General features: G+C 37.8%; 1 protein-coding gene across 3 annotated transcripts; it reads right to left on the reverse strand.

Moving 5' to 3' along the window:
• Positions 1 to 1290: 1290 nt before the first annotated feature.
• Positions 1291 to 22103, reverse strand: LOC140941381 (uncharacterized). 3 transcript variants are annotated; one of them, XM_073390376.1, is made up of 6 exons: positions 21892 to 22103; positions 20220 to 20283; positions 10602 to 10672; positions 7319 to 7455; positions 2887 to 3035; positions 1291 to 1475 (listed from the first exon to the last, which is right to left on the reverse strand). In XM_073390376.1, the coding sequence occupies exons 3-6, from the start codon at positions 10663 to 10665 to the stop codon at positions 1451 to 1453; spliced, it is 375 nt and encodes a 124-aa protein (XP_073246477.1). In that variant the 5' UTR covers positions 10666 to 10672; positions 20220 to 20283; positions 21892 to 22103; the 3' UTR covers positions 1291 to 1450. The 3 variants fall into 3 exon arrangements, 2 of the variants coding, with proteins under 2 accessions (XP_073246477.1, XP_073246476.1); XM_073390375.1 differs by lacking the exon at positions 20220 to 20283 and having other exon boundaries at positions 21892 to 22102; XR_012166457.1 differs by lacking the exons at positions 7319 to 7455; positions 20220 to 20283 and having other exon boundaries at positions 21892 to 22090.
• Positions 22104 to 23987: the final 1884 nt, after the last annotated feature.

Here is a 23987-nt window from a genome sequence, read left to right on the forward strand (position 1 = left end):
CGTTCGAATTATCAAAATCAGTCAAACTTGGCCCCGAGACTGAGCGGAATGAAACAAAAGAAATGAATTATTAATCCCTGAATCTCAATGCATTTTGTTTGTTTTGTTCCCGGGAGGGTGTGCCGCCCGGTTCTCCTAATCCTGTCCTTATTTCAGACCAAAACATGTCATTTTACACACCCGTTTTCAGTTCTGGCCTCTTAGATCCATAGTCGTTTCCAGACGTTACAGGTAGGAATTATGTCATGATTACTTAGATAAGATCGCCAACAAAAAGACTTCTTTAAATCCATTGCGAATTCGCATATTACTCTTTCTTTCTTATTCATTCGGAATTGAAACGAGAAATACGCTCATACACTCCCGTAGTTCTCTCGAAAACTATATCCGATTCCAGACCAAAATGGGCAAAGTCTATACCCGTTTTCAGACCGAAGCGGCGCAGAAACCATACCCTTTGGGGCGGCACATCCCTATATGGCTTATACAGTGAGGGAGTACCCCTCCTCTACCGAGGTTTTGTTCCCTTTAGCCTCGGAGCACACTTATCGAAGTTTAGGATGGATTCTTTTGCAAGATACACGTGTAATGTCGTTGCAGTTACTCAAAGAAATGTTTTTATTTTTTCAAACTTAAGAACAATTATCGTAAATCCTCTATTAAGTCACCGGGGGCTTATTTATTTCAAGCACGTTTAAAGGTTGGAGGGATAGAAAGTGAATTGGGGCTTATTAAAGGGGAGCTTAATAGAGGATTTACCGGAAACAAACTGTAAACTGCTAAGCGTGCACCATATAAGCAATACAAAACGTCTTCGGCCGTGTTTGCATAGCCCCAAAAAACTCGAGGGAGTGGGAGAATTCTCGACAAACCCTCGACGAGTATTCTCCAAACACCCTTCTCGTCAATTCAACTCGCGAAAATTCTCCAAACTTTCGACAAAGAGCTAAAGGGATATCATCATCCAGAGTTTGAAAGATCGCGAATAAACTCAGGGACGTCTTCAATGCCATGGTCGTCATGGTTACTGGTTAACACTGTCACAGGGCGCTGTAATAACCTAATAATAAGTTGTGTGATAGTATCCATAGAGACGGGAAAGGGAAACATTACAAGCAAGATAGAATAAGCTCATTCTCTCTTTTACAAGCTCGAGGCAGCTCTGTCATACGCGATTTTCCCATTTTTCCTTCCATATTTAAGGCACCTGGTTCGAGTAAGTTTAGAACGAAAGTCGCGTAAAAATGTTCTGACGATGACGGTAATAAAAGCTAAAAAAACTCGCCAACGAAGAGTAAACAAGCATTAGATTTTAATAGCGATTTTCGCCTGGTATTGTGTACAAGTTCTATTTATAAAGCTGGCTTTCCTATCTTAATGTTCTGTAGCTTTCATATTCTTTACATCTATGGATATCTTGGCATGGCTTCTTCTTCGTAATGAGTAAAAATTAGTCAAATGTTGAAGTTCTATTTCTGCAAGTAAAAGAATAAATAAATAGATAAATAAATACAGGAATCCATGGGCTCCAGATAAATAAGTAAATAAATGAATAAATAAATAAAATGGATGATAAAAAGTCAGCACATATCGGTAATTGGGTCCATGCCATTATTTTGTTACCACTAGACAGCAAATTAGTGTTTGGTCATTGCACTGTTAGGGTCTTTTTAATGAAAAGATAGATTGTCTTAAACGTATGTGCCTGTGGATCATGGCCCATGGTGTGATCATTTCAATAGGCCATTTCCAACTTCCCCCTGTATCAAAACGAGGTTAAGAGCTCAGCCTTTGATACGGAGATGATTTTTCATTCTCATGCAAATCAAGCTCATTTTCAAAGAAAGGTTGTGCACTTGGCCTCATTTTGAAACTGAGGGTTTTTGGAACTCAGAAGAGGCCTATTCCCCACACATGAAACTATAAGGGGAATGGGTACAAGCTTTCGGCGCAACGATTGCTGGGATCGTTTTCGCGGACAAGCGTGCCTTGTTTATATATTCAAGATTTTCACACAACTAAACAGAGATTCCCATTGGTAGATTCTTGGCCACGTGGCCTTAACTAAAATCAAATCAGTGTATTCCGATCGTCACGTGATCAAACATGGAGGAAAGTGGCATGACAAAAGGTGGGAAAACCTGTGCCAGCTTTCACTACCGTGATGAGTAAACACAAACCTGAAACCTTAAGTAAAAAAGTAATGATTTTCGAAGTTATCCAAGGAAAATGGAGGAAAGAAATGCGGATAATACGAGAAAAGTACTTTAGAGGTTATGAGAATCTAGTAAATATCTTCTTGTAAGTACCGGCATTGTTTTGATTCACTCTTTATTCTTTGTCGCTGTTGAAGTGAAAGTCTAAGAATGAAGCAAAACACTCAATGCTAGGTTCCTCGTGAAACCAGTTAGTTTTGTTTTTCATGAAGGTCTTGATGGTTCCCTCGACTTTGTCCAGGGAAACATAAGCACGTGATCAGGGCCCAGTTGTTCGAAGGCCGATTAGCGCTAACCTGAGGTTAAATTTCAATCCGGGATTCTTTTTGTTTTATTCGAAAGCATTTTCTCGGACAACTTTCTCTATGATCATCCAATCAAGGAACTCAACTGAATTTGACTTTTAAGCTTTAAAATCTGAATTCAAATTTCGCACCAACCCTGGGTTATCTTAACCCAGCTTCGAACAACTCGGCCCAGGACTCTCGGGAAAACAAAATTAACTGTTTCCTTCACCACTTTAGAACCGAGAGGGAAACTGGGGTGAGTCAACTTTCGCAAAGACTTCTGGGACGGTTTCTAGGGACAGGAAAAAAAATTGGCCAAAACATTTCGGCTCCAGTCCTCTTCTTGTTTCTAAAATAGCAAATAGCAGAGAAATAATGCTAACCTCTCAGGAAGGGTGGAAACATTACACAGATTTCCAGCGCAGCAACATATTTTATATATTCCTTTTGAATGGCGGAGTGTATGGAATTGACAATCCGTGGTATTGGAGCAGATACTATCGTCTTGTTCCCAACAGCCTCTATACCGTAACTAGAAAGAGGGAAAACAATCAGCATATCAGTACAATAGAACTTTTAAGAAGTAACTTCAGTGACATCATCGTGTGAATTTTTTTTAACTCGACTAAAAAGTCAAAGGGGTTGGGAGATTAGCGGGTAGGTCATGTTGAAGTGACGTATAACACTGACAAATTAATTCGACACACCCACACCTGGAAGGTGCAGTAGGGAAGTGTAGTTTTTTGTTGTTTGTTTTCACAATGTTATTTAACGAAAAAAGACCAAAAGCCAAAGGTGCAAACGGGACCTAAAGTCCAATGCAGGGCATCTCTAAAATAAATTATCAAAAATCACCCTTGAAGGGTTAAGGGGAATTTATTATTTATTCAAAATATTTCCCCGATTCTGATTGGCAAAAAGCACTCGTGTAAATTGTACCATAACCAGCTACTGATGACCAAATTTGTAAGAATTTTGGGATTAATGAACCGATGACGTCAAAAGCGCAGCTTCTTTGAAGGTTAAAGCACCGTTAACCGAGAAGACCTGGGGACGAGGTTGAGTTGTTTGGGTTGTGGCAGACATTTCACTCGTTTCAAGAGTAAGAACTAGGCTAAATAATAGCTAAAAACATGGCAAGAACAGCAAGAAGACAACTGGAAGGGCGACATCTGCTATTTGGAGAATATTTGTGGAGCTGAACAACCCTAAACGTATGCGTTCCATTTCCGCCGAAATTCAATGTTCCATTTTACATTGTACTTTGCACAATCTATCCTACATTTTGTGTTTGTCATTTGAATTTTCACTCGCAATTCAACTTTTTTGCATTCGACATTCAACTTTGATTTATGCAACATTCAAGTTCGCTTTCAACATTCAAATTTTCATAGCGGGCGCGTGCGAAGCCCCGCAGTTAAGTAACTCTACCCATCCTTGAAAATTTGGTAATCACGTGACCGTACACCGCCCAAGCGACCGACCGACCGTCCGTCCGCACCACAGGCACACCAATATAAAATTAGTCAATCAACAGGTATAGCAACCCAATTGCAACGTAAGAAAATCGCATGGCCGCCCGGACTCTTAGTCTTTTTTGACGTTATTTTTGATATTTACACTCACGTGGATAACAGAGAAAGAGCTAGGGAGACGAATTTCGTTGGAAGAAAAACATGAAAATTTCATAGCGGCGGTGAGAAAATGAGAAATGCTAGCGGCCTGGTGAAAACGAGCGGTAGTGAAAAAATAAAAGTGAACATGAACATAGAAAACAAAATCTTTGGTAAGCAAGTACGACAATTCCTCCATAAAAATAATGTGTAACTGGGAAGTTTGACGTTTTAGTCGTACAAAACGGTATTGTAGTGGTGCAAAACAACTGCAAAGAAAGACAAAAAAGCGTGCTGCACGTGCAAATTTGCTTTTTGCTAATTAGAAAAAAAAATTGTGCTGCACGTGCGAATTTGTTTTTTTGCTAATAAGATCTATTGATCTTGATGCCATTTTCATTGCCGACCCGTTTAGCTTTACACGATTTATTTTTTTGTTTGTTTTTAAGTATTATTAAGCAGAGCTTCGCTTTTAGCCTTGGCTAAATCTACATGTTAAGCAACAGTCAAGTTTTCGAATTCGACCTTCAAGTTCAGTGGAATGTACATTCATATTTTTGCATCAAGCACTTAGCATTTGTCCTTTAAGTTTTCGCTTCCGACATCCAACTTTGAGCATTGTACTTGCAAGTTTCCGCATTCGACATTCAACTTTCGAATTGAACTTTTACCCGCTGATCAGCGACCGATGGAGATCATGGGCTCAACTGACCAGACCCAACCCCGCTCAAATGGTAGTCGAGATTCGGTCGAGAGACTTCCTAGTGGAGTGGACATGGGGGGACCTTCTCCACTTCCGACAATCAGACGTCGATAGACGTGTTCACGACCGCGTGATAATGGCCGCCGATCGCCAAGATGCTGCTAGTTAAAGCGAGGTGAGAGCCACTCTCTTGAGCGTAGCTGACCGTCTGTCTTCTATCGAAGAAACATCATCTCCAAGTAAGTATGAAGAGTTTATGTGTTCAATAAAGTTCGTGTTCGCGCCGACACAAGCAAACTCAAATGAAAAACACAAAATGTAGGGTAGATTTTAGGTACAATGTAAAATGGACATTCTCCCGCTACGATATTGACCTCGCTCCATGTCCCGTGCATTAATGTACAACAGCTCCAATTTTTGTATGCTTCGTATTACCGTATTTATTCGAATAAGCGCCCAACCTCGAATTAGCGCCCACCTCGAATAAGTGCCCATTCTAAAGGCAGACAAAGTTAGTAAGCACCAAGCCTCGAATAAGGGCCCATCCCCATTCCACCTCCCTCCCACACAAACTCAAATAAGAGATAATAAGAGACTCTCCCGAAGACGGAGTTTTCTTCAGAGTATTTTACAGAAACCTTGCTTTGTTACATCTTCACTTTTTGTTAATACCATGCAAAATAAACATACTACACTTCCTGAGAATGGTGGAAATTTAATAAGCGCCCACCTCAAATAAGCGCCCACTCTCAAGGTCAAAAAATTTAATAAGCGTCTAGGGCGGTTAATCGAATAAATACGGTATGTCGGGTACTTATGATTCTGCCGTTTCTATATTCTTATCCCGAGACAAGGAAAAGAAACAAACACGAAAGCAAGAACTTGTTGCTCGAATGCATCGCCAGGCTCCCTCCATTAGCAATTTTCACACAGAGTTTAGTTATTTGCGTTGAATATTTCATATTATTTTATTTATCTGACACCCGACTAATATAAAACACCCTTCTTTTTCCCGGTTAAGGGACGTTAATATTTCGTGTAATAACGCCGAGCGGAAAAGATGGAATAGAAGAACGCAGCAACAGTAGTAGTTCTTAAGCTTGGTGTAAGTTTAAGGAAATCCGGAACCCTTGCCCAGAAACAAGGAAATCTTAAGTGAAATGAATATTTTGTTTGCTTAGTGGATTTGGGTAAACATTTAGTTAAATTTGCACAAGTATCGATATTAATTTTTTTAACTAACAAGCTTACATGGTTTAGTGCAGTAACAAGATAAGTCTACAAGCTGTGAGAATTTTAAGGAGTCTTTGCTTAATTATTACGTAGGAAAGCCTTTCCGAGCACATTTCTAGAAGCTAACTATTTCAAAACATTCAAAAGTATTTCAAGTGTTAGTGACTTTAAACTTTGTTCAGATCTGAGAAAAGTGAGGACCTTTGAAGGATCGCGTGAAGGATTTGGGTGGCGCTTAGCCTACACAGAAATCCAACACGGTTTTCTCGGAATCTCTGGCTATCATGTGTACAAAATTTTTAACTTTTTAAGTATCCTACGTCATGGGCTGGAAGGAAGTGGACAACACCTAAAAGGATTAATGGGAATTCCATTGGAGTGCTTGAAACAACAGCCTTTCAATATTCGTACAACAATTAATAAAATGACTTAATCAACTCAGTAAGTAGGGCGCCCTCAATAGGTTTTTCAGGATCCGGGGCGTGATTGTGGGTCGAAAGTACGGGATTGCACGAAATTTTGGGACGGGATTACGGAATTGAAGAACACTATTGGGCAACCTCTTCGTAAGACCAAAGTTTTGTAAATTTGAAGGCGTTAAACCGCCTTCTTTCAAGCTTCTTCGTCTTTTTATGGAAAGGTGATTTACAACCCCAAGGAATCATGCATCCCGTTTCCAGTAAATACCCTTGTGCTTGATTTCGTCAAAAGGCCATGGGTTCGTTCCCCGGCGTGGGCCATACGGATTTCTCTTTCTAGTACGTTCATAGAGGAGACAAAAAATTTATTGTCAAAAGACTTTTGCTTTGCCAATCTAATATTTAAAGCTTATGATACATTACTGAACCTCGGACCTAACAGCGTGATGGAGGCAAATCATTCCGTTTAGCCTCATGAAAATCCCGCCTTTCGACCGAAAACCTTCCGTCTTCGCTAAAGACAATTAGGAGAGCAACGTACTTTGGGTGAAAATGGGCTTTATTCACGTCAACAGCTGAGCCCCAGTTGTTCAAAGATGGGTCAAGATAACCCAGGGTTAGTCCGAAATTTAAACTCAGATATGAAAGCTTTCAAGGCAAATTCAGTTGAATTATTTTGGTCAGCAGGGTGATGATAAGATCGGCTTTACAAAGAATAGAGAAAATTATCCGAGAAAATGCTTTTGAACATAAGTAAAAGAAACCAAGATTAACTTTTAACCCCGCCGGTCAATGCTAATCGGTCTTCGAACAACTGGGCTCAGATTTCAACGTCTTTCTACGTTACCTTTGGCTTAGATTGGCCTTTTCCCATTTGATATAATACCACACACCGGGCACTCTTACTTAAGCAAGTGTCCGGAGTCTTACAGGCAGGAGTAGTGCAGTTTTCGAGATAGTCGAAGTGGTGACATTCTCTACCCTCTGATAAAAAATAACACCAATTTGTATTCGTGAGTATTGCATTTACTCCTAGCACTGAATACAACCTTTTGCATGTAACTGAATACAGAAAACATTTGGCGCTAGGATGATCCACCTTCTAGGATCTTCCTCCCTCTATGCAAACAATCCTGATGTCCTAATTTATTTATAGTAACTCATCGTGGGGGTTTTGAGAATTAAAAAAGCTGGATTATTAGAGGCTGAGCTTGACTAGGACAAATATTGAAGGAAAAAAGCGTTTTACTATACTTTTTTATACAAGAATATATTTTGTAAGAATACCCGGAGGCTGAAATTTGCGAAATTTTAGGAATATTTTAAGAAATGAACCCGAGGCAACTTCTTTCCCAGGGCTCTTTCAATTAGAAAATGGGAAAAAACCCTGGAAACGAAGTTTGAAAAGGATACTATACTATTTTCAGCCAAAAATTGGCAGAAAAATAAGAATATTCAGCTTGGGTCGGAAAACATCGTTCTTAAATAAAAGGATGTATGTTCAGGGAGCAAGAGAAATCGCTTGCTGTTAACAAAAATCGCCGACAATTTTTCTATCTTTTTTTATCTCATTTACCGTAATTGTGTGGTTGAATAAATACTGAAATGAATTGAATTGAAAACCACGGGTATTTCTTCATTTTACTTCGAGGGGTTTCAAAGTAAGCCGATGTTAAATTAAGCCTGAGTAATCACATTCTCAATTTTTGTTCAGTTGCCAAACTTGTGGCGGTTTATGATTTTTTGCTAATCTGGATTTAAAGGTCATTAATTTGACCTACTTTTGATACTGTTTTATACAGCTCTTACGAAATGGCCATTGAATCACGTGTATTATTCTGACCCTGGAGATCAAATAATTGGCAAAAAAGCCTTGCAATAACATGTAAAACAATTTTAAAATAAGCCCGTAAAATAGCTGGTAGATCGTCTTATTGAGAACGTGGGCTATAGACCTTTTTACTGATACGGCGGCCATATTGAATTTATTAGATTTAAGGTGTGTTATGGGAAGCACGATCCGATATACTCGCTCAGTATTTAAGCGTGCTTTTCGGGCAAGTTTTTCTTTAAGTTTTCCTTGAGAAAGATTGTAATGAGAAAAATGATCGTTGTGCCGTGTTTAAATGTAATAATGATCGCCTTTTTCCCGAGAAATATACAGTGAAGTTCTCTTTTTGCCCGAAAAGCGCGCGTAAATACTGAGCGAGTGCCTCCTGGGCATCCCATAATACTCCTTAAATCTAATAAATTCAATATGGCCGCCGTATCGGTAAAAAGGTCTATTGCGCCTGTGGCACAATCAGTTTCACATTTGTTTATCAGCAAACGTTGAACAGTGTATCGTAACATTTTAAACGTTGTTGAACGAGAATAGAGATAGGTTCGATTCCGTTTAATAAGTCGCAACTTGCTGTGCAACGGATAGGCTTTGATAGAGCATATTTTGAGAGCATAATTTTCATCTATTTTCTGAAAAAGCACTGCTAGCATAATTTGCACTTTTGCCTAGTCTTCCAGCACAAAATTGTCATTTATTGCTCATGCAACCAATTTTTTGGCCCGAGATCGGTGTTACAGTCAAATTCAAGTAAAAAAATCAATTTTTTGTCTGCTTATTGACACATTAGTGTACCTGGGTCTTACAGAAGTGTCTAAGGACTTTCCCCTGGTTATCCAAGATGGTGTCTGAAAAAGCGAGTGCATACAGTGATAATAGCTAGGGAATATATAATGAATGACTGCACTAGTAAAGTTTGTAAATAAGGTAAATGTGTTTGCCATTTACTTGCCTGCTGCTTAGTTATTTTGGTGTTTTTGCAAAATTTAAAAGTAAAAAGTAGCTGCATAATGTCAGCATTTTTTTGCTAAAATGAACATAAATTACAAAAAACTAGCATAATTTTAGAAATATACGAGCACTGCTAGTAGCATATTATGCTACTTTTGCGAGCACAATCTAACAAAGCCTTGTAACGGGAGCTACAACATTTGTCGATCAACTGTGTAGAGGGCCCCAATAGGTTTTTTCGGGATCCGGGATTGCCCGACTTATTTGAAGCTCGGGATTCGGGATTTTAAAGCAAAATCGTGGCGAGATTCGGGATTAAAATTATGCAAGAGAAGTGGGATGCCAAAAATAACCATGGGGATTACGGAATTGCAAGAAATTTTGGGTCGGGATTACGGGATTAAAGAACCTTATTGGGGAACCTTTGTGTATCATGCCATAATGAACTACCGGCAAGAAAATGTTGAAAAACGACATTGGCCAAGGATGGTCTACCTATGGTGAAATTTATCTATTATGTTAAAGCGCACCTTTTCAGTCTGAAAACCCAAGCTTCAAAACGAAAATAAGGAATATTTAATTTTGTTTTAGTTTTCGTGCTTTGTTTCAAGAACTTATGTGCTTATTTTAACAAGCAGGGATGACTAGTTAGTTTCCCAAAAAATGAAAAATGCTTTTCTAGCTCTTATGAACAACTGGTTTTATGTTGAGACATACCTCTTTATAGACAAGCAAAAGTCCAGATATCATTCAAAGGCCAGAAACAACAGAAGCAATGGAAAAATAAAAACTTCTTTAGGGTGATTTTACTTAACCCCTGAAATAGATGGTAGACCGCCTACGCACTATCATTGTAATCGTTTGTGTTCTTCTGGCTATTTGGAATTAATTCTTAGTATCTGAAGACTTTACTATACACTCTTTCTTTTTTATAAGAATGTTGTTTTTCCGGCCCAGGTTGAATATTCTTATTTTTCTGCCGATTTTAGACTGAAAATATTCTTGTAGTATTCTTAAATTGAAGCTTATGTCATTTCCGTTTTAGCATATATTGGGGTATCAATGTACCGTTCCTCGAACTGTTATCTTTAGTTAGAGCAGTTTTTTAAGTTTTGATTGCTAGTTTTCCCGTTTAGAGAAATAATTATATCAGTTAACATATGTAATTTTATTTTATTAACTTTCAACACACAAAATTATATCCTATTGAAAAATCTCAGTCTTGGGTTTATTCATACAAAATTCTTAAAATTTCGCTGATTTCACCCCTGATGTTCTTATAAGATATATTCATATAAAAAAGAAAGAGTTTACCAAGATAGGCTGAAATAGCAAATACCTGTAAACGGCAATGTAGCTGAAATTATGACCAACAACGCGAACAGCTTTGTATCCATTATCATCCTGGAACTGTCGGAAGAAATCATCAAGTTACTCATGTCAAACAACTACCCTTCCAGAAGCAACGACTATGCTTTATAAAAAAAACTCTCCCACTGTGCATACGAACGCACTCGCATTATTTTACAAGTGAAATGGGGAACAATGGAGACCAAAGCCTCTTAACCAGGGGGGGAGGGTACTCTCTAGTAATGGACTAATGGGATGGGGTCGCATTTTCACGACTGGGTTGACAATGGAGTTGTACTACAATGGGGTCGCACATTTTCGGCATTTGGGGGCCAGAAAATTCAGGTAGGTAGGGATTTAAAAATGTGAAGATTTTTACTCCATCAAGTTTAACAAAGTGTCAATTTATTTTAGTTCAGAGCTTTATCTCATGAACTGACTCGATTTCCAATTTGTTTGCGAGCGAAATACCATTAAAGGATAATCCTTTGTGTAGACAAAATTCTGTTAAGAGCATGCAATGGATTTGTCTTTGAAGTATTCAATTTGGATCATCTACCCGCTCTTGCTATGATACGTCTAGTTCCTAATCATAAATAACTGACATAATTAACTCTTAGAAACTCTCTAACCAACTGGAAGCCTTTCCTAAGGGTTATTTTGGGCATATCCAAAAGTTTTTCGTGCGACTTGCGTTTAAGTACTGTCGGAAATCCTGCATAAGTGTCAAAAAAAGTGCTTAATTATGGACACATGACTCCTACTGTTCCTGACTATGAGTCAGTAGAATCTACAATCTACACCAAACTTCAACTTGCAGGTAAGTTTAGTTTAATTTTTAAGTTATACAAAAGAATAAGGTGAACGAGAACGGGGAAGAACGAGCTTCTAGAAAGGGAGAATATAAAATGAGAACAAAACCTATTTTTCTCCCTTGCCTTACTATCAACCTATTCTCTCGGTATGGATCTCATTTTTTGTTTTCTCGTTTTGTTTTGCGTTTGGCTTGGTTTGACTCAAAACAAATTTTTGTATTAGCTTTATGATAATTATCATTTTAATATTTTTTCAGCAAAACTGATAGTATTCAAAACTAGATGTAAATAAAAATAACTGTGATACAGTTTTGAAAGCGTTGCGACTAATGGACAACTGTTTACCCTGGGAAGCTAAAAAAGCACTTGTCATTTCCGGTCTTGTACGAATCCGTCAGAAGCCTATTAATGGACACGAGTCACTCAGGTATGACGAATATGGCCCAAGCCTAACTTTTTAAAAAAATAAATATCGAAAACCAACGAAACAAACGAACAGAAAAAAAAAACAAAAAACAAAAACAAAACAAAACAAAAGCACTGTAACAAAATGTGTCCGCTAACAAATTATATTACAGGCTAAAACAAAAAGTTACAGTCAATTTTCAAACAAAGGTTTTTCAAAGTAGAATACCTTCTAAACGCATAAATCGCACTTTAGTAAGTTTTAAAACTTTGCGACATTTTCTAGAGAAATTACCAGGCAGTTAGAACATTTGTTTACAGTTTGCAGCTAACCGAAGGACTAAACTGCGCATGAGCAAAGCAGTTAGGTCTGCAGCACATTTTTCTCTACTGTGCATGAGCACACCAATGTTCGTGTGCAATTATCGACTGTTGAGCAATGGTCTCTAGGCCAATCAAGACATTGGTAAAAGAAATTGAATGAATGAATGTTCCCTACCAGAAACTGACGGGAATGGTTCGTTCCAAATCCCGTTAAGTACAGGAGTGCTTTAGCAAGCTTAAAACACGAAGTCGAGTGTTTTAAACTTGATAAAACACGAATTTCAAGTCTCTTTAACGGTGTCAAAAACTTTTAATGTAGATCTTTTCATTTTCGAATAATTCTTTTTTTTTCTTTATCATTATTCGCCAAAAAACTGGAGCTAAAACTCGGCCCCGCCTGTTTTATCAGAATTAAATGCACTCATTAAACATTCCTTTCTTAAGTCTTTAAATTAAGTTTTTGAATTTTTAAGACTGAAAATTGGTCATGGGAAACCAAACTTTTTTCTGTATCATGACTGCGATCAGGGCTCCTACCACGATAGATTCCTCCGTGGCAAAGAAAACAAGCACTTTGCAAGCTTTTGTGGTTACGTTTGCGTCAAGTAGACCATTTCTTTAGCAACGTACCCTATAAATCGATAAAAAAGTAATTTTGTAAAGTCACACGACAAATTACGCCACACTTTATATGTTAACGCGTTTAAAATAGTTGTAAAGATTAAAATGTGTTGTTGCCAAACATAAACAGTTTAAATTTCGCAGGTGGTCCGTGCATTTAAGTTCACTACGCCTTAGCAGGTTTAAGCACCTTTCCTTGTACTTGAAACCAATTAGTTCTATATATTCCGAAAAGGAATTAACAGCGTCTATTCCGTAATCTACCACATGCGCGACGAATTGGATTTCTTATACCATTGTTTTCTTAACCCTGGAAGCAGTTGTTGTACTTCCCAGTCACTTCCAGTGAAAAAGTAGACGCGAATGGTTCTGTAACTAGTCGCTAAAAGATTTTGCTAGGAGATTTAAGCTCCACTAAATTAGAATAATTAAGAATATTGCTGTTTCCGTGCGGATATAAATTGTCTCTCCGTATGACTGTCGTACTCGCCAACAAAGGGACCGAAAATAAATAACTCGGACTGCTGGGGCTTCCACCCTGTAAATAATGCGATTAGTGATCTCCAAATACGCAGAATGATTGAGACATAAATAACAAAAACTATAAACAGTTACCAAAAGTGCAATATTTTGATTACAAATTTGTTAATTAAAACTGTTATTAACCTTTTTGCAGTGATTTGCTTATTTAGCTTGTTGTGCGGTGATCTGAAAATGATTGTTTTCTTGTTAAATTCTTAATTTTCTAAGTTTCAATTCTTTTTCGGAAAATACTATGTATCGCGGATCACAATCGAATGATTTCGATTGCTTCGAGCAAAATGAGCGAGGTCAGTCCGCTGTATAATTCACAGTTGATCGTTTCTTCAGGGGCAGAAGAACTAAGTCAGAAGTGTCTCAAATGGCCGTTTTCTATATGTTTTAGAAGCCTTAATTTGGAGCCACCCTAAAAACTCTTTATCTGTTCTGGTGTATTAAGGGAACTATGGTTGCCAGTCCCGATGGTTTTAGGTGCATGGTTTTTCGTCTCATCCGAAACTTTAAGCTTCGTGAGGCGACTCTGATGCGTCCGGTTAAAACTTCAACCTCATGGAGTAGCCGTACTTTCATTTAAAAATCCTAGGGGACGTTTTGTCTCATATCGAAATTTTTCAGAATACCGTTCTTTAACAATAATTGCAATATCTTGGTTATGAAAATTAATGTGAAACTGAACACAACCTCCAAAAACCGTAGGAAACTTCTAGTTGTTAAACTCCGAATGTCATCGACAAATGAAACTGTCATCCAGAAATTTTTAGCGTTTCTCGAGCATTAGAAAAACAGCTAGTTTACAGAAAAAAAAACCTCGTTGGGTTCCCTTGATAAAGTTGACTCATTTTATAGCCAACGGTCAGTGAACAAGGGTGATGAATAAATAAATGAACATACGTACCTTTTGAGCTGAAAGTACGCGAGCTTTGTCTGAACGATAAACAGGAAAGTCTGCTTTCTACAGGTTTGCTCAGTGAATATTGTTAATTCATGTGTTTATGTATCTTAAGAGGATACTGACGGTGATCTTTTATTGGTAAGATAATCTTGATGGGGGAATCAAAAGCCCCGGGGGAGCTGCTCGACAAAGTTGTCTACCGGGAGGCTCCGCCCCGAGGTCCAACCCCTTACCCTTTTATATACCATTCTTGACAGAAAAGGTGTCCCTTTCGTATACCTTCTATTGGTTTAGAACTTTAAATTCCTTTTAATTTCCGTAAATTCACCGTCTTTTTAACTCACTAAACCACGAAGTTTTCTTGTCTCTTTCCATTCCTAAAATGCGTCTGTTAGCCTGTTTAGGTCCTTGTAAGGACCGAGAGGACAGATTTTGCTACACTTTCATATGCTTCAACTAACGAAATCCCTAACCTTTCATATACCAGGAGCCCATGACCCGGAGCAAGCATTTCCCATACGCTCGTGACACGGAGTTTTCACGGACCAGTTTATTTTTAGAACGATTTTGGCGCGAATCTTGAATATCTTTTAAATTCCACTAACCAGTCTGCTAAACCTTCAGACCTAAAAATGATATTTTTTGCCTTTTAAGAACGTTTAGTTTTCCTTTTAATATCTTATACTTCGAATGCGCTCATACACAGTAATTTTCAACTCCTCTAGTGGGCTAATTTAACTCCTTACAGTGGAGTTATGTTTTGGGGAGTTATTTTAACTCGAAAAAGGAGTTTAAAGAACTCTTTTTCAGGAGTAAAAGTGACCCCAGATATTGAGGAGTTATAATAACCCCCCAAAAGGAGTTATCCTGTACCTAAAATTTTTACTCCACTTTCAGAGTTAAATTAACTCCAAAAAGAGTAAAAACAACCCGTGTAAGGAGTAAAAATAACCCCATTTCGAAGTTAATTTAACTCGAGACTGGGAGTAAAAAGAACTGTTTTTAAGGAGTAAAAATGACCCCAAATTCGGAGTTAAAGTAACCCCCAAAAAGGGGTTATCCTGTACTTAAAATTTTTACTCCATTTTTGGAGTTATAATAACTCCCTAATACGGTGTAGATATGGTGGAGATTCTATTTTCGCGGGAAAACTGCCCTAATATGTGTCTAAAAATAAACTGGTCAGTAAAAACGCCGTGACATAGGCCTAGTATGGGAGCTGCTCGCTCCGGGTTATGGGCTCCTACACATACCTGTAGCCCAAAAAAGATACCCCTTTCGGACGCAGCCTCCCCGTATAGGCCACTATAGGGAGTACCCCCCTCCCGCCGGGTCAAAAGCAATCTACATGATCTAGGCCGGGCTAAAAATAGCGACCCAAATGAACTTCCCCAAGGTAATATTTTGGGTGGTTGAATTGTCGTTTACAAAGTACAAATATCTATGGTGCGGAATGCGTGTTTCTTTGAGTGGCACCGGATACTAATATTGAAATTCCATTTTCGTTTTGTGTTTTTCCTTGGCGTTGGTAAATGGAACACTCCATTTCCAATATCCGTGTTTTTCTTCGTTCTCTTTCTTTTTTTGCATCAAAAACCGTGTTTAATTTTGTTTTCAACTTTCCTCTCTCGCTGGAAACGGCTTTTCCCTTTAAGAGCGTAGCCGTTTCTGTGAAAATTAGATGCTCACCTGAAAAATATCGAGGGTTATTGTGGGGGTGACCGAGCGACTCAGTCGCTAATCGAGAAGGTTCCGAGAGTCTACTTTTTACATCTTGGATTTTTTTGTTCTTTGACTTCTACTGCTACTACACTTAACTCTTCTAATTTTCTCTTATTATTTTTTTCTTCTCTTACCAACAAGTCAAATAGTAACAGTGGTATAGAATGGTTCCTTGAAAAAAATGGGTCTCGAAAAATTTAGGCCAGATCTCAAAATCTCGGAAGCGTTTTTGATAGGCCTCAAAAAGTCTGTTTTTCGGGTGATCTTGCTTCCTCGGAGTCTCGATTTTTTTTGAAGTCTCGATCTCGAATTTTGAAACCTGGGTCTCGCAGTCTCGCAAAGTCTCGAATTTACCATTGTATACCCCTAGTAACGGTTCTTATAGCAAAAGCTGGACATGTTTGGGTTAGCTGACCGTGCGAAGAAAAAATAGGTAAATTCGGTGCGGGTAATGTTTTGGTATTACTAAACTGTCATGGCTGTGATCGGCAAGAAGCTACAAACCAATGAAAACCTAAAGCGCTACTTAACAAACCTAAACAGGAGCTTCAACGGAACTTATGAACTAAGGTCAGCACTAACATCACAAACACGACCGCCCATGAAAAACCAGTATCTGACAATGGCAAGCGAAGGATATTCCTAAAATGGCAGTAAGTAAATTCGCGAGCTAAGAAGATCACAAGATGAAAACAGGAAAACACCTACGTGGACAAAATCAAGACTAACCTTGACTCACTTAATGAAACAAAAACAAAACTTTTAAGTTAAAAGATGAGACAGACCTTAAAAATAACCTTCAAAATACTTCACAACTTAAAAAACAACAAAATACTCCAATACAACAACGACGAGCACAATATAACTGAAGGACCTAGTGACGTACAGGAGCGTAGCGTGGTTTTTCAGTTTAGGTACGAATATGAAGGCGTAGTGAAACAACGGCCGATTGAAGGCGCGAGCCTCTAGGTGGGTCTGGGGTCATACTCCCACAGATTTATTTTTGTTTATTTTTAGGGCCTCGAAATTTCATTTCCCATGATTTCCAGGGCCGGAACTTTGAAAAATCGATCAAAGCATGAAAAAACGCTAACTATTCAGTAACTTTGTTGTTTATTTGTCAACCTACCTAGGTAATACTGATGTATGTGTACGTTGATAGTGTATTTATAAACTGTAAATGTGGCTACAGGAAAAGGGCGTCTCCCTTCACGACGGAAAAATTCGGAAACTACTTTGTCAATACTCTTATGCTTGGGCATAAGGAGTATTGCCAAAGAGGACAGCCTCTCCTCACTCATAGTGCTCCGATGAGGGGTTTGTCAGTCTCATCATGCCTCTAAAACTGCCTTCGGCAGCGCAGGTTGACACAGGATAGGTTAGCAAAGTGACAAGAGCGACATATATCCCTGGATAGAACTTGGCGGTTGTGTGCTCAACTGTCCGGTCGACCAGAGTTGTGTTTTTTCTCTTTCTCTATATCATAACTTTTTTTCTTAAAGCAAAAATAGCAACGAAAAATCACGTCCACTTCTCTTAAATCAAGAATTCTAGAAGGCTAATAAACCTTTTTTAATATCATTTGATTAAATTTCAAATAGGTACTTACCTTCTGTTGCTTCCGCTTTATTGAACTTGTTAATCATACTCCGACTAAAGAACTCGCTCATTGATCTCTGTGCCATTTAATTCATTCAGTCAAATGTCAACTGAACAGACTGACTGAACCGAGCACCATAAACCCTCATGAACTCATAAGTTCTGACCCGAAATGACTGCGCTTCACGCTGCCGTCAAATCTGGTCAAATTCTTTTGTGGACCTCTCAGAAAAAGGAAGAAAATGACTGCAAGGGGTCAAAAGGTCAAGTCTTTGAATTGCCATTCGTGGATTTCGATCCATTTTATTTTTGTCTTTTCGTTTTGTTACTGTGGTTGTGATGACAGGGTTTTGAACTGATGCACATTAAATTGAATAGTGCAATATTCGCAAAGTTTACGTTTTGTAAAATAGCGGCATTACAAGAGAAAACTCTTGCAGGTGTAAAGGTCGCTTTTCGCCAAAGAGCCTATAAATAAATAAATAAGTCAAATAAATAAATAAAGTAAAAAAATATATTTTTAGACTTTTGAGGTACGCACGTAAGTACATGCGTATATGGTCGCTACGCCCCTGACGTATTTACTTTTGAAAAATGCTCATAACGTCACAGACTTTCAGGTCTTTGACACTCAAGCGGAAATACTTGGAAAATGAGAATAAGGCGTAACCTGTCGAGGGAAAAAACATCTCAGGGTCTTTTAAAACCATCTATGGACACAGTATCTTTTTGCATCAAGTGTATAGTTTACAAACGAACAAATTGAAGCGTAGGGCGAGAGATAAAGACATCCATATAATAAACCTTCTCCATGAACCAGCTTTCTTTACAGAAATTCGATATGTACATGTGTTGTTCAAAGAGGGGAAGGAACTCAAAATGCAAGAGAGCAATGCTAGTACATAACCCAATAACCGTTTAAGTAAAAGACGTCACCATACTGTATGTCCATACTGACAAAAAAGCAAACGTGTAAGCAAGGCGTTTGGAGAGTTTTAGAAACGCATTCGAGCTCAATAAAAGTGCTTTACGTTTAAAGATATTTAAACAGTGAAAATTATTTTCAAATATACTGAACCAAAGAAAACAAAAGCTGCGTCATCCAAAATCTTTATCACCTTTAATACCTCTATGTAGTGTCCAGGCCTTCTCGTATAACAGGAAGGGATGCTAAACTCAAGCTTTGCTTGAGCCTAAATCGGATATAATTCTAAGGTGATCAAAGAAAATTTACTAAAACCGTCCAAAATTTAGCATTATAATAAATCAAAGGAAGATTACCCTAATTCGTCTGTTACGTAAGAAACCACTGAGGTATTTGTATCACGTAACCAGTTTTAACCAAGTCGAGTCACATGACAGTTTATTCATCTGGTAAACCTTTAATCTGGTATCAGAAGCAATCGGGTAGTCGGCTCTTGAATGTATTTTGAAATGAAATATTTTCCCCGTTCCAGTCGCGGAAAATCTTTATATGTAAAGTTAGGCTTTGTTCACCCTATACTGGATAGCAAGAGAGAATAGCTTTAGGGCTTCTGTCCATACAAAAGAACGGTAAATCCGGCTCGATTTCTATGACCGAGCAAATCTGCACCTCGCTGATCACGAAAGTGGAGCGTCACATATCGGATGGATTTTGTGCCATATCATGGTGATGTGTGAACACCTGTGATAGTACCACAGTACAGCTCCAGTAAAATTACAGTGTTTGTATGGGGTAAAAACACGATCTTAAAATATTTCTAGGAAATACTGAATAAACGTCCGTGAAACTTACTCTGCAGTTAGTTGTTGTTGTCCTTAAAGCTCAAACGAAGTTTCATGATAATTTTCTACAATTTACCCTCTATACAATATAATCACACAAGCTAGGTAGCAGGCACTAGATGGTATCTCGGCAAATGCTCCCTTTCCAACACAAATTTTCCACGAAATTCGAACTCCAACGGTAAATAAACATGCTATGATCTCAGAAATAGGATAGCATCAGATATAGAACACAATGAAGCTTTCCCAGCTAGAGAAACGAATCCAGAAGACTTTGTCAATCTCGAAGGATATAATCCAAAAGGCCGAAAGCCGTCGCAACAAAGATCAACGCGCGGTCAAGCAAGTGAGTGAGGCCTGGGCACTGTACAAATCAAATCCATACCGGGTGTCCTGGGGTGACCTTTCTAGGGACCGATACATAGCTTGCCCAAAGTTAGCCTCCCCCGCTGCAAACGCATTTCCAAAAAAAAGAAAATCGGAAATGAAATTGGAATTACTTTTTCCCATGCCATTAAAAATCGGTTGTCAAAGTAGTACACGCAACGTGCAGGATTTGGCATAATTCTTTTCCCTTTTCAGACGTTTCTCGCGTTCCTTCCCTTGCAAATCAGGCGAGCGAAACATCTTTTTAATGCTGAAGAAACTCAGTAATTCCATGTACACCACACGTGAAACTTGCCGTTCTTATTAGAAACTTGGAATGATATTTTTATTGGAAGCTATGTTTTACTCTAGCTTGGAGTCTTTGATTCTTTTATTTTTAAACTGTAGAAATTTCTTTGTTTGTTATCCGGGCGGGGTTTGTTGTTGTGTTACCTCTTTACCGCAACTAAATCAATTATCCTTCCTACCGTGTCTAGCGGTCTTTGTTTAGCAGTATTTTTAGTTACATCCGCAACAAGTACGGTATTCTGCTTACCAATGATTAACTTCCTTTTCCTTACAAAAATGTATTCATATTCTACTCTTATCACGTATTTTATCTGCAAAAAAATTAAGAGGTCGTTATACCGCCCACCACTATACTATCAGAAGTCTATATAATGCATCTTTCGCGAAATATACGTGAGATTATTTCTTCAAGTGGCCTTCAAATGACGAATTGTTCATGTTAATAGTACGTGTTATTAGCATCCCACGGGTTTTATTGCAACCAAATCTTAATGTTCAGTAAACCAATGAAAACAGGAACTTTTGCCATGCTTAAACAAACGTTTATTGGTAGATGTTTAAATTCACGATTAGTGTCTTTACTAAATTAATATGCAGTTTGACAGTTCAGACATATTATTTAACAACATCAAATGAGAAAGCTGCAGTGAATCTCTGGGGTTCTTATGTAGTGTATTATTCAATAATTCATGAAGAAAAAAACAAAAGGAATGTTTAATTTTTTTTAACCTCATAAAGACACGGCTAAACTTTACGTACATTTTTTAGACCACAACAACCCCAAGAATCTAAATATTAGTGCAAGAATGAGTTAATCTATATCAGAGACTTTGAAGCCGTTCAAAAAACTCGTCGTGTATTATCAGGTTTTTTGATAATACACACCTGCTCGTTTTTTTAAACGGTGTTTAATTAAGGGTGGAAAAATTGTTTTTTGATTTAACAAAGTTAAATTTAGAGCCCCTCTGTTTGGAACCTTTTGCATCAAGTTATGTTAAAGGCAGTATATCAGCTCCCTTGAATCTAAGGGTAGGTTGTATGAATCAGCCATATTACTCGGAAAAAAGAAATAAATGGTGCTGACAATTCTTTCCGTAAATTGGTCCCGTAACAATGGGCGACAGCACTCAGTCATAATGAACAGACACAGAATCACTTGAGACAAGATATAGTACGTCTGCAGTTTATGCTAAAAGTAACACAGGCCTAAGACGGAACATAATTGTCATAACTCTAATACTGGCAAAGTAATTCATGGCTGTTCTCAATGTTGATTGCGAAATAGAGTTGTTTTAGAGGAAAATAACAAATTTATACTGAGAACGTGGCAAATAACCTTATTTGAGTCTTTGAAATTGAGACAAAATAATTCTCATATAAAACAAGAACTAATTGAGATCACGAAAACTTAAGCTTTAATCTTTGTTCCCAAAGCTTTTAACCTCTTGAATTATTTCTGCTAAAGAATCCAAAAAGCAAAATTCAAGAAAGCGTGCAAAATCATCTGGTAATCTTGGCGCATCAGCAACATTTGAAAGACGTCCGGCGGCAGTATCAAGGATCTAACTAATCATGCCACCACATTATAAAATAGATTCAACGACACTGCTATATTCCTTGAAAAAAATTACGAATAATGTCTAAAAAATTTGGAAGTATTTTTTGCTGGAAAATACTTAAAAGTGTTTCATCGCAATGTCGATTGAAGACAAAAAAGAGACGGATAAATACTGCTCTAAAAGGGAATAAAACGTGGTATTGCAGCATACCCTGAATGCTAGTGGGATCGACGCAAACTACTGATGAAGTTCATGTAAAAGCATTAAAAAAAGTATAAAAAGAACGAAGAAAAATAAAAGAATATTCCAATAAAATTTTGTTTAGCAGAAACGCATTTTAAAGAGACATACAAAACTTACCTTCTTAGTTGACTTAGCGTTGAGACATAGGCCGTCTCTACTGACCAACTGTAGGTTTTGAATTGCCCAATCCTACACATAACCCTCTCTTTTATAATGTGGCGGATTTGATTGGTGTGTTCAGTATTGAGAAGTAGGCGTTGTCATGCAGTGACTATTACAAAAAGCATGACATAAAGCACTTCTCTGAGCCTTTGCTGAAGTTGTTATATTGTCCTTGCGGTCTTAATTACATAGCCTCCAGAAAAGACTCTGAAATTTATTAACATCTGTGCGTGATTTACACAACATCTAATCAATTTCCTGTCGCGTTTTGTTGAATTTTTTTTTAAAACGGGGTAAAAATTCTTCTTGGAAGTGCCGAGTTAATTTAATTTTGAGATGAATAAAACTATGCCTTGCCTGCAAAGTGCAATATTTTGAGGAACATATGTGACGTTCTCGTCAGTTCTGATGCAGTTTAAAGTGCACGTCTTTCTTTATCAACACAAATGAATTTTCTCTCTTCCTTTCACAAGAAGTCTTATATCTGCTTTGGTTGCGGCGTTTTCGAAATTTTTTCTTCCTCAATTAGGCATTTTACTTTCCATATTTAACAAAAATCCTCGTTTTTCCGTGACCTTTCACTTGAAAACACACAAAAAGTTTCTTTCAACAACAGGTCAGATTTAAGGATTCTTCTCCTTCTTGAATTTTAGTCTCTTCCATGATCATTAGTTTTAAATGCAAAGCATTCGTTTTCACTTGTCGATATAAATTTTACCTTATTCACTTTGGAATGGCTTCACACGAATATCACCTTCACGGAAACCATTCCAACTTTCTCCTCGTCAAACGTGCTCTTTAAAATGTCATTTAATAATAAATCTTGTTTATGAACTGACGTTTCCAAATGACAAAAGCAAATTTTACTTTTTATTTATTTATTGGAGAGGCAATAACCACATGAACAAATTAAAAGTTTTCAAAATCATATGAATACCTGAAATTTTGAGCTCGGTTACTGAATATTTCCCTCCGTGGACTGTGTTAATGACCAACCACATTATTTCTATTTTTAGTTTATAAGCTCTTTATCAACAAATCTTTCATTTATTAACAGAATGGTGAAGTTTACTGATAAATTTACTATTATGTCTATAACATTACTTTGCGCCATTTGAGCACGGAGCACCAGCCAAGGCCCTTAGGCTTTAAGCAGTTGTTTCAGCTTGAAACATAGACCTGTGATAGATTGAACTAAGACTGTTGACGTTTACGTGGCAATAATTTCGAGGTAATAATTTAAAACGTCTTCCTTCCTCTTCTCTGCTTATAATAAATAACGACGTCTGCCATTTCAATTTTCAAGTACCAACTGGAAATGTCGCAGTCCTTTAATTTAACATTTCTTCGAAAAAAAATTACCAAATGATGTCTTTAATGTGAAAAGTCGTCCTTATGTTTGACAAGTCTTTTTAGCCTGTAAAATATAAGAACGCCACCTTGAGATTCATGCAGCCAACAAGGCCTTACGCAAGACCTTGCGTGAAATTTAATACACCGTCACCTAAGCTTTATTCGAGATGTTCCTGTAATTAAGAATGTGTATTTGAATTAAAATACGAAATCTCAGATATCGCCGGCAAATACGCCAGTGTTTTGACTAACATAATTTTTTCACCAATATTTATCTTGGACAGCACTGTGTGCTCCGACGCTCATTCTGTTAACGAACATTCAGCGTGTTAGGAATAGCTTTATAATGGCCTCGCCCTTCCTTTGCCCCAAGCAGAGCCGCATAAAAGATGGCGCAATACCATTATCCTTCCCTCTCCTGGATGTAGCCTAACCGTCACGAAAGCTATACATCTTTGCCTCCTGCCGCAGATTGTTGCTATTTCAAGCTATAATTTAGCCCAAGGAAACATTACGAGAATATAAAAAGGAAATTACAAATCACATTTACCCTCAGTCGGTTAGAAACGACTTCACGCGAAGTTTTTCAGAAAAAAAGCAAGTTTCCTCACACTTTAACGATAGACATTCTTAGAAGTCGCAAAAACGCCTTTTTTAAACAGTCATTAGCCACAAAAGTTTTTGAAAACACCAAGTTT

Source organism: Porites lutea, chromosome 6, assembly GCF_958299795.1.
Source record: "Porites lutea chromosome 6, jaPorLute2.1, whole genome shotgun sequence".
In the NCBI taxonomy this organism is placed as follows: Eukaryota; Metazoa; Cnidaria; class Anthozoa; order Scleractinia; family Poritidae; genus Porites; species Porites lutea.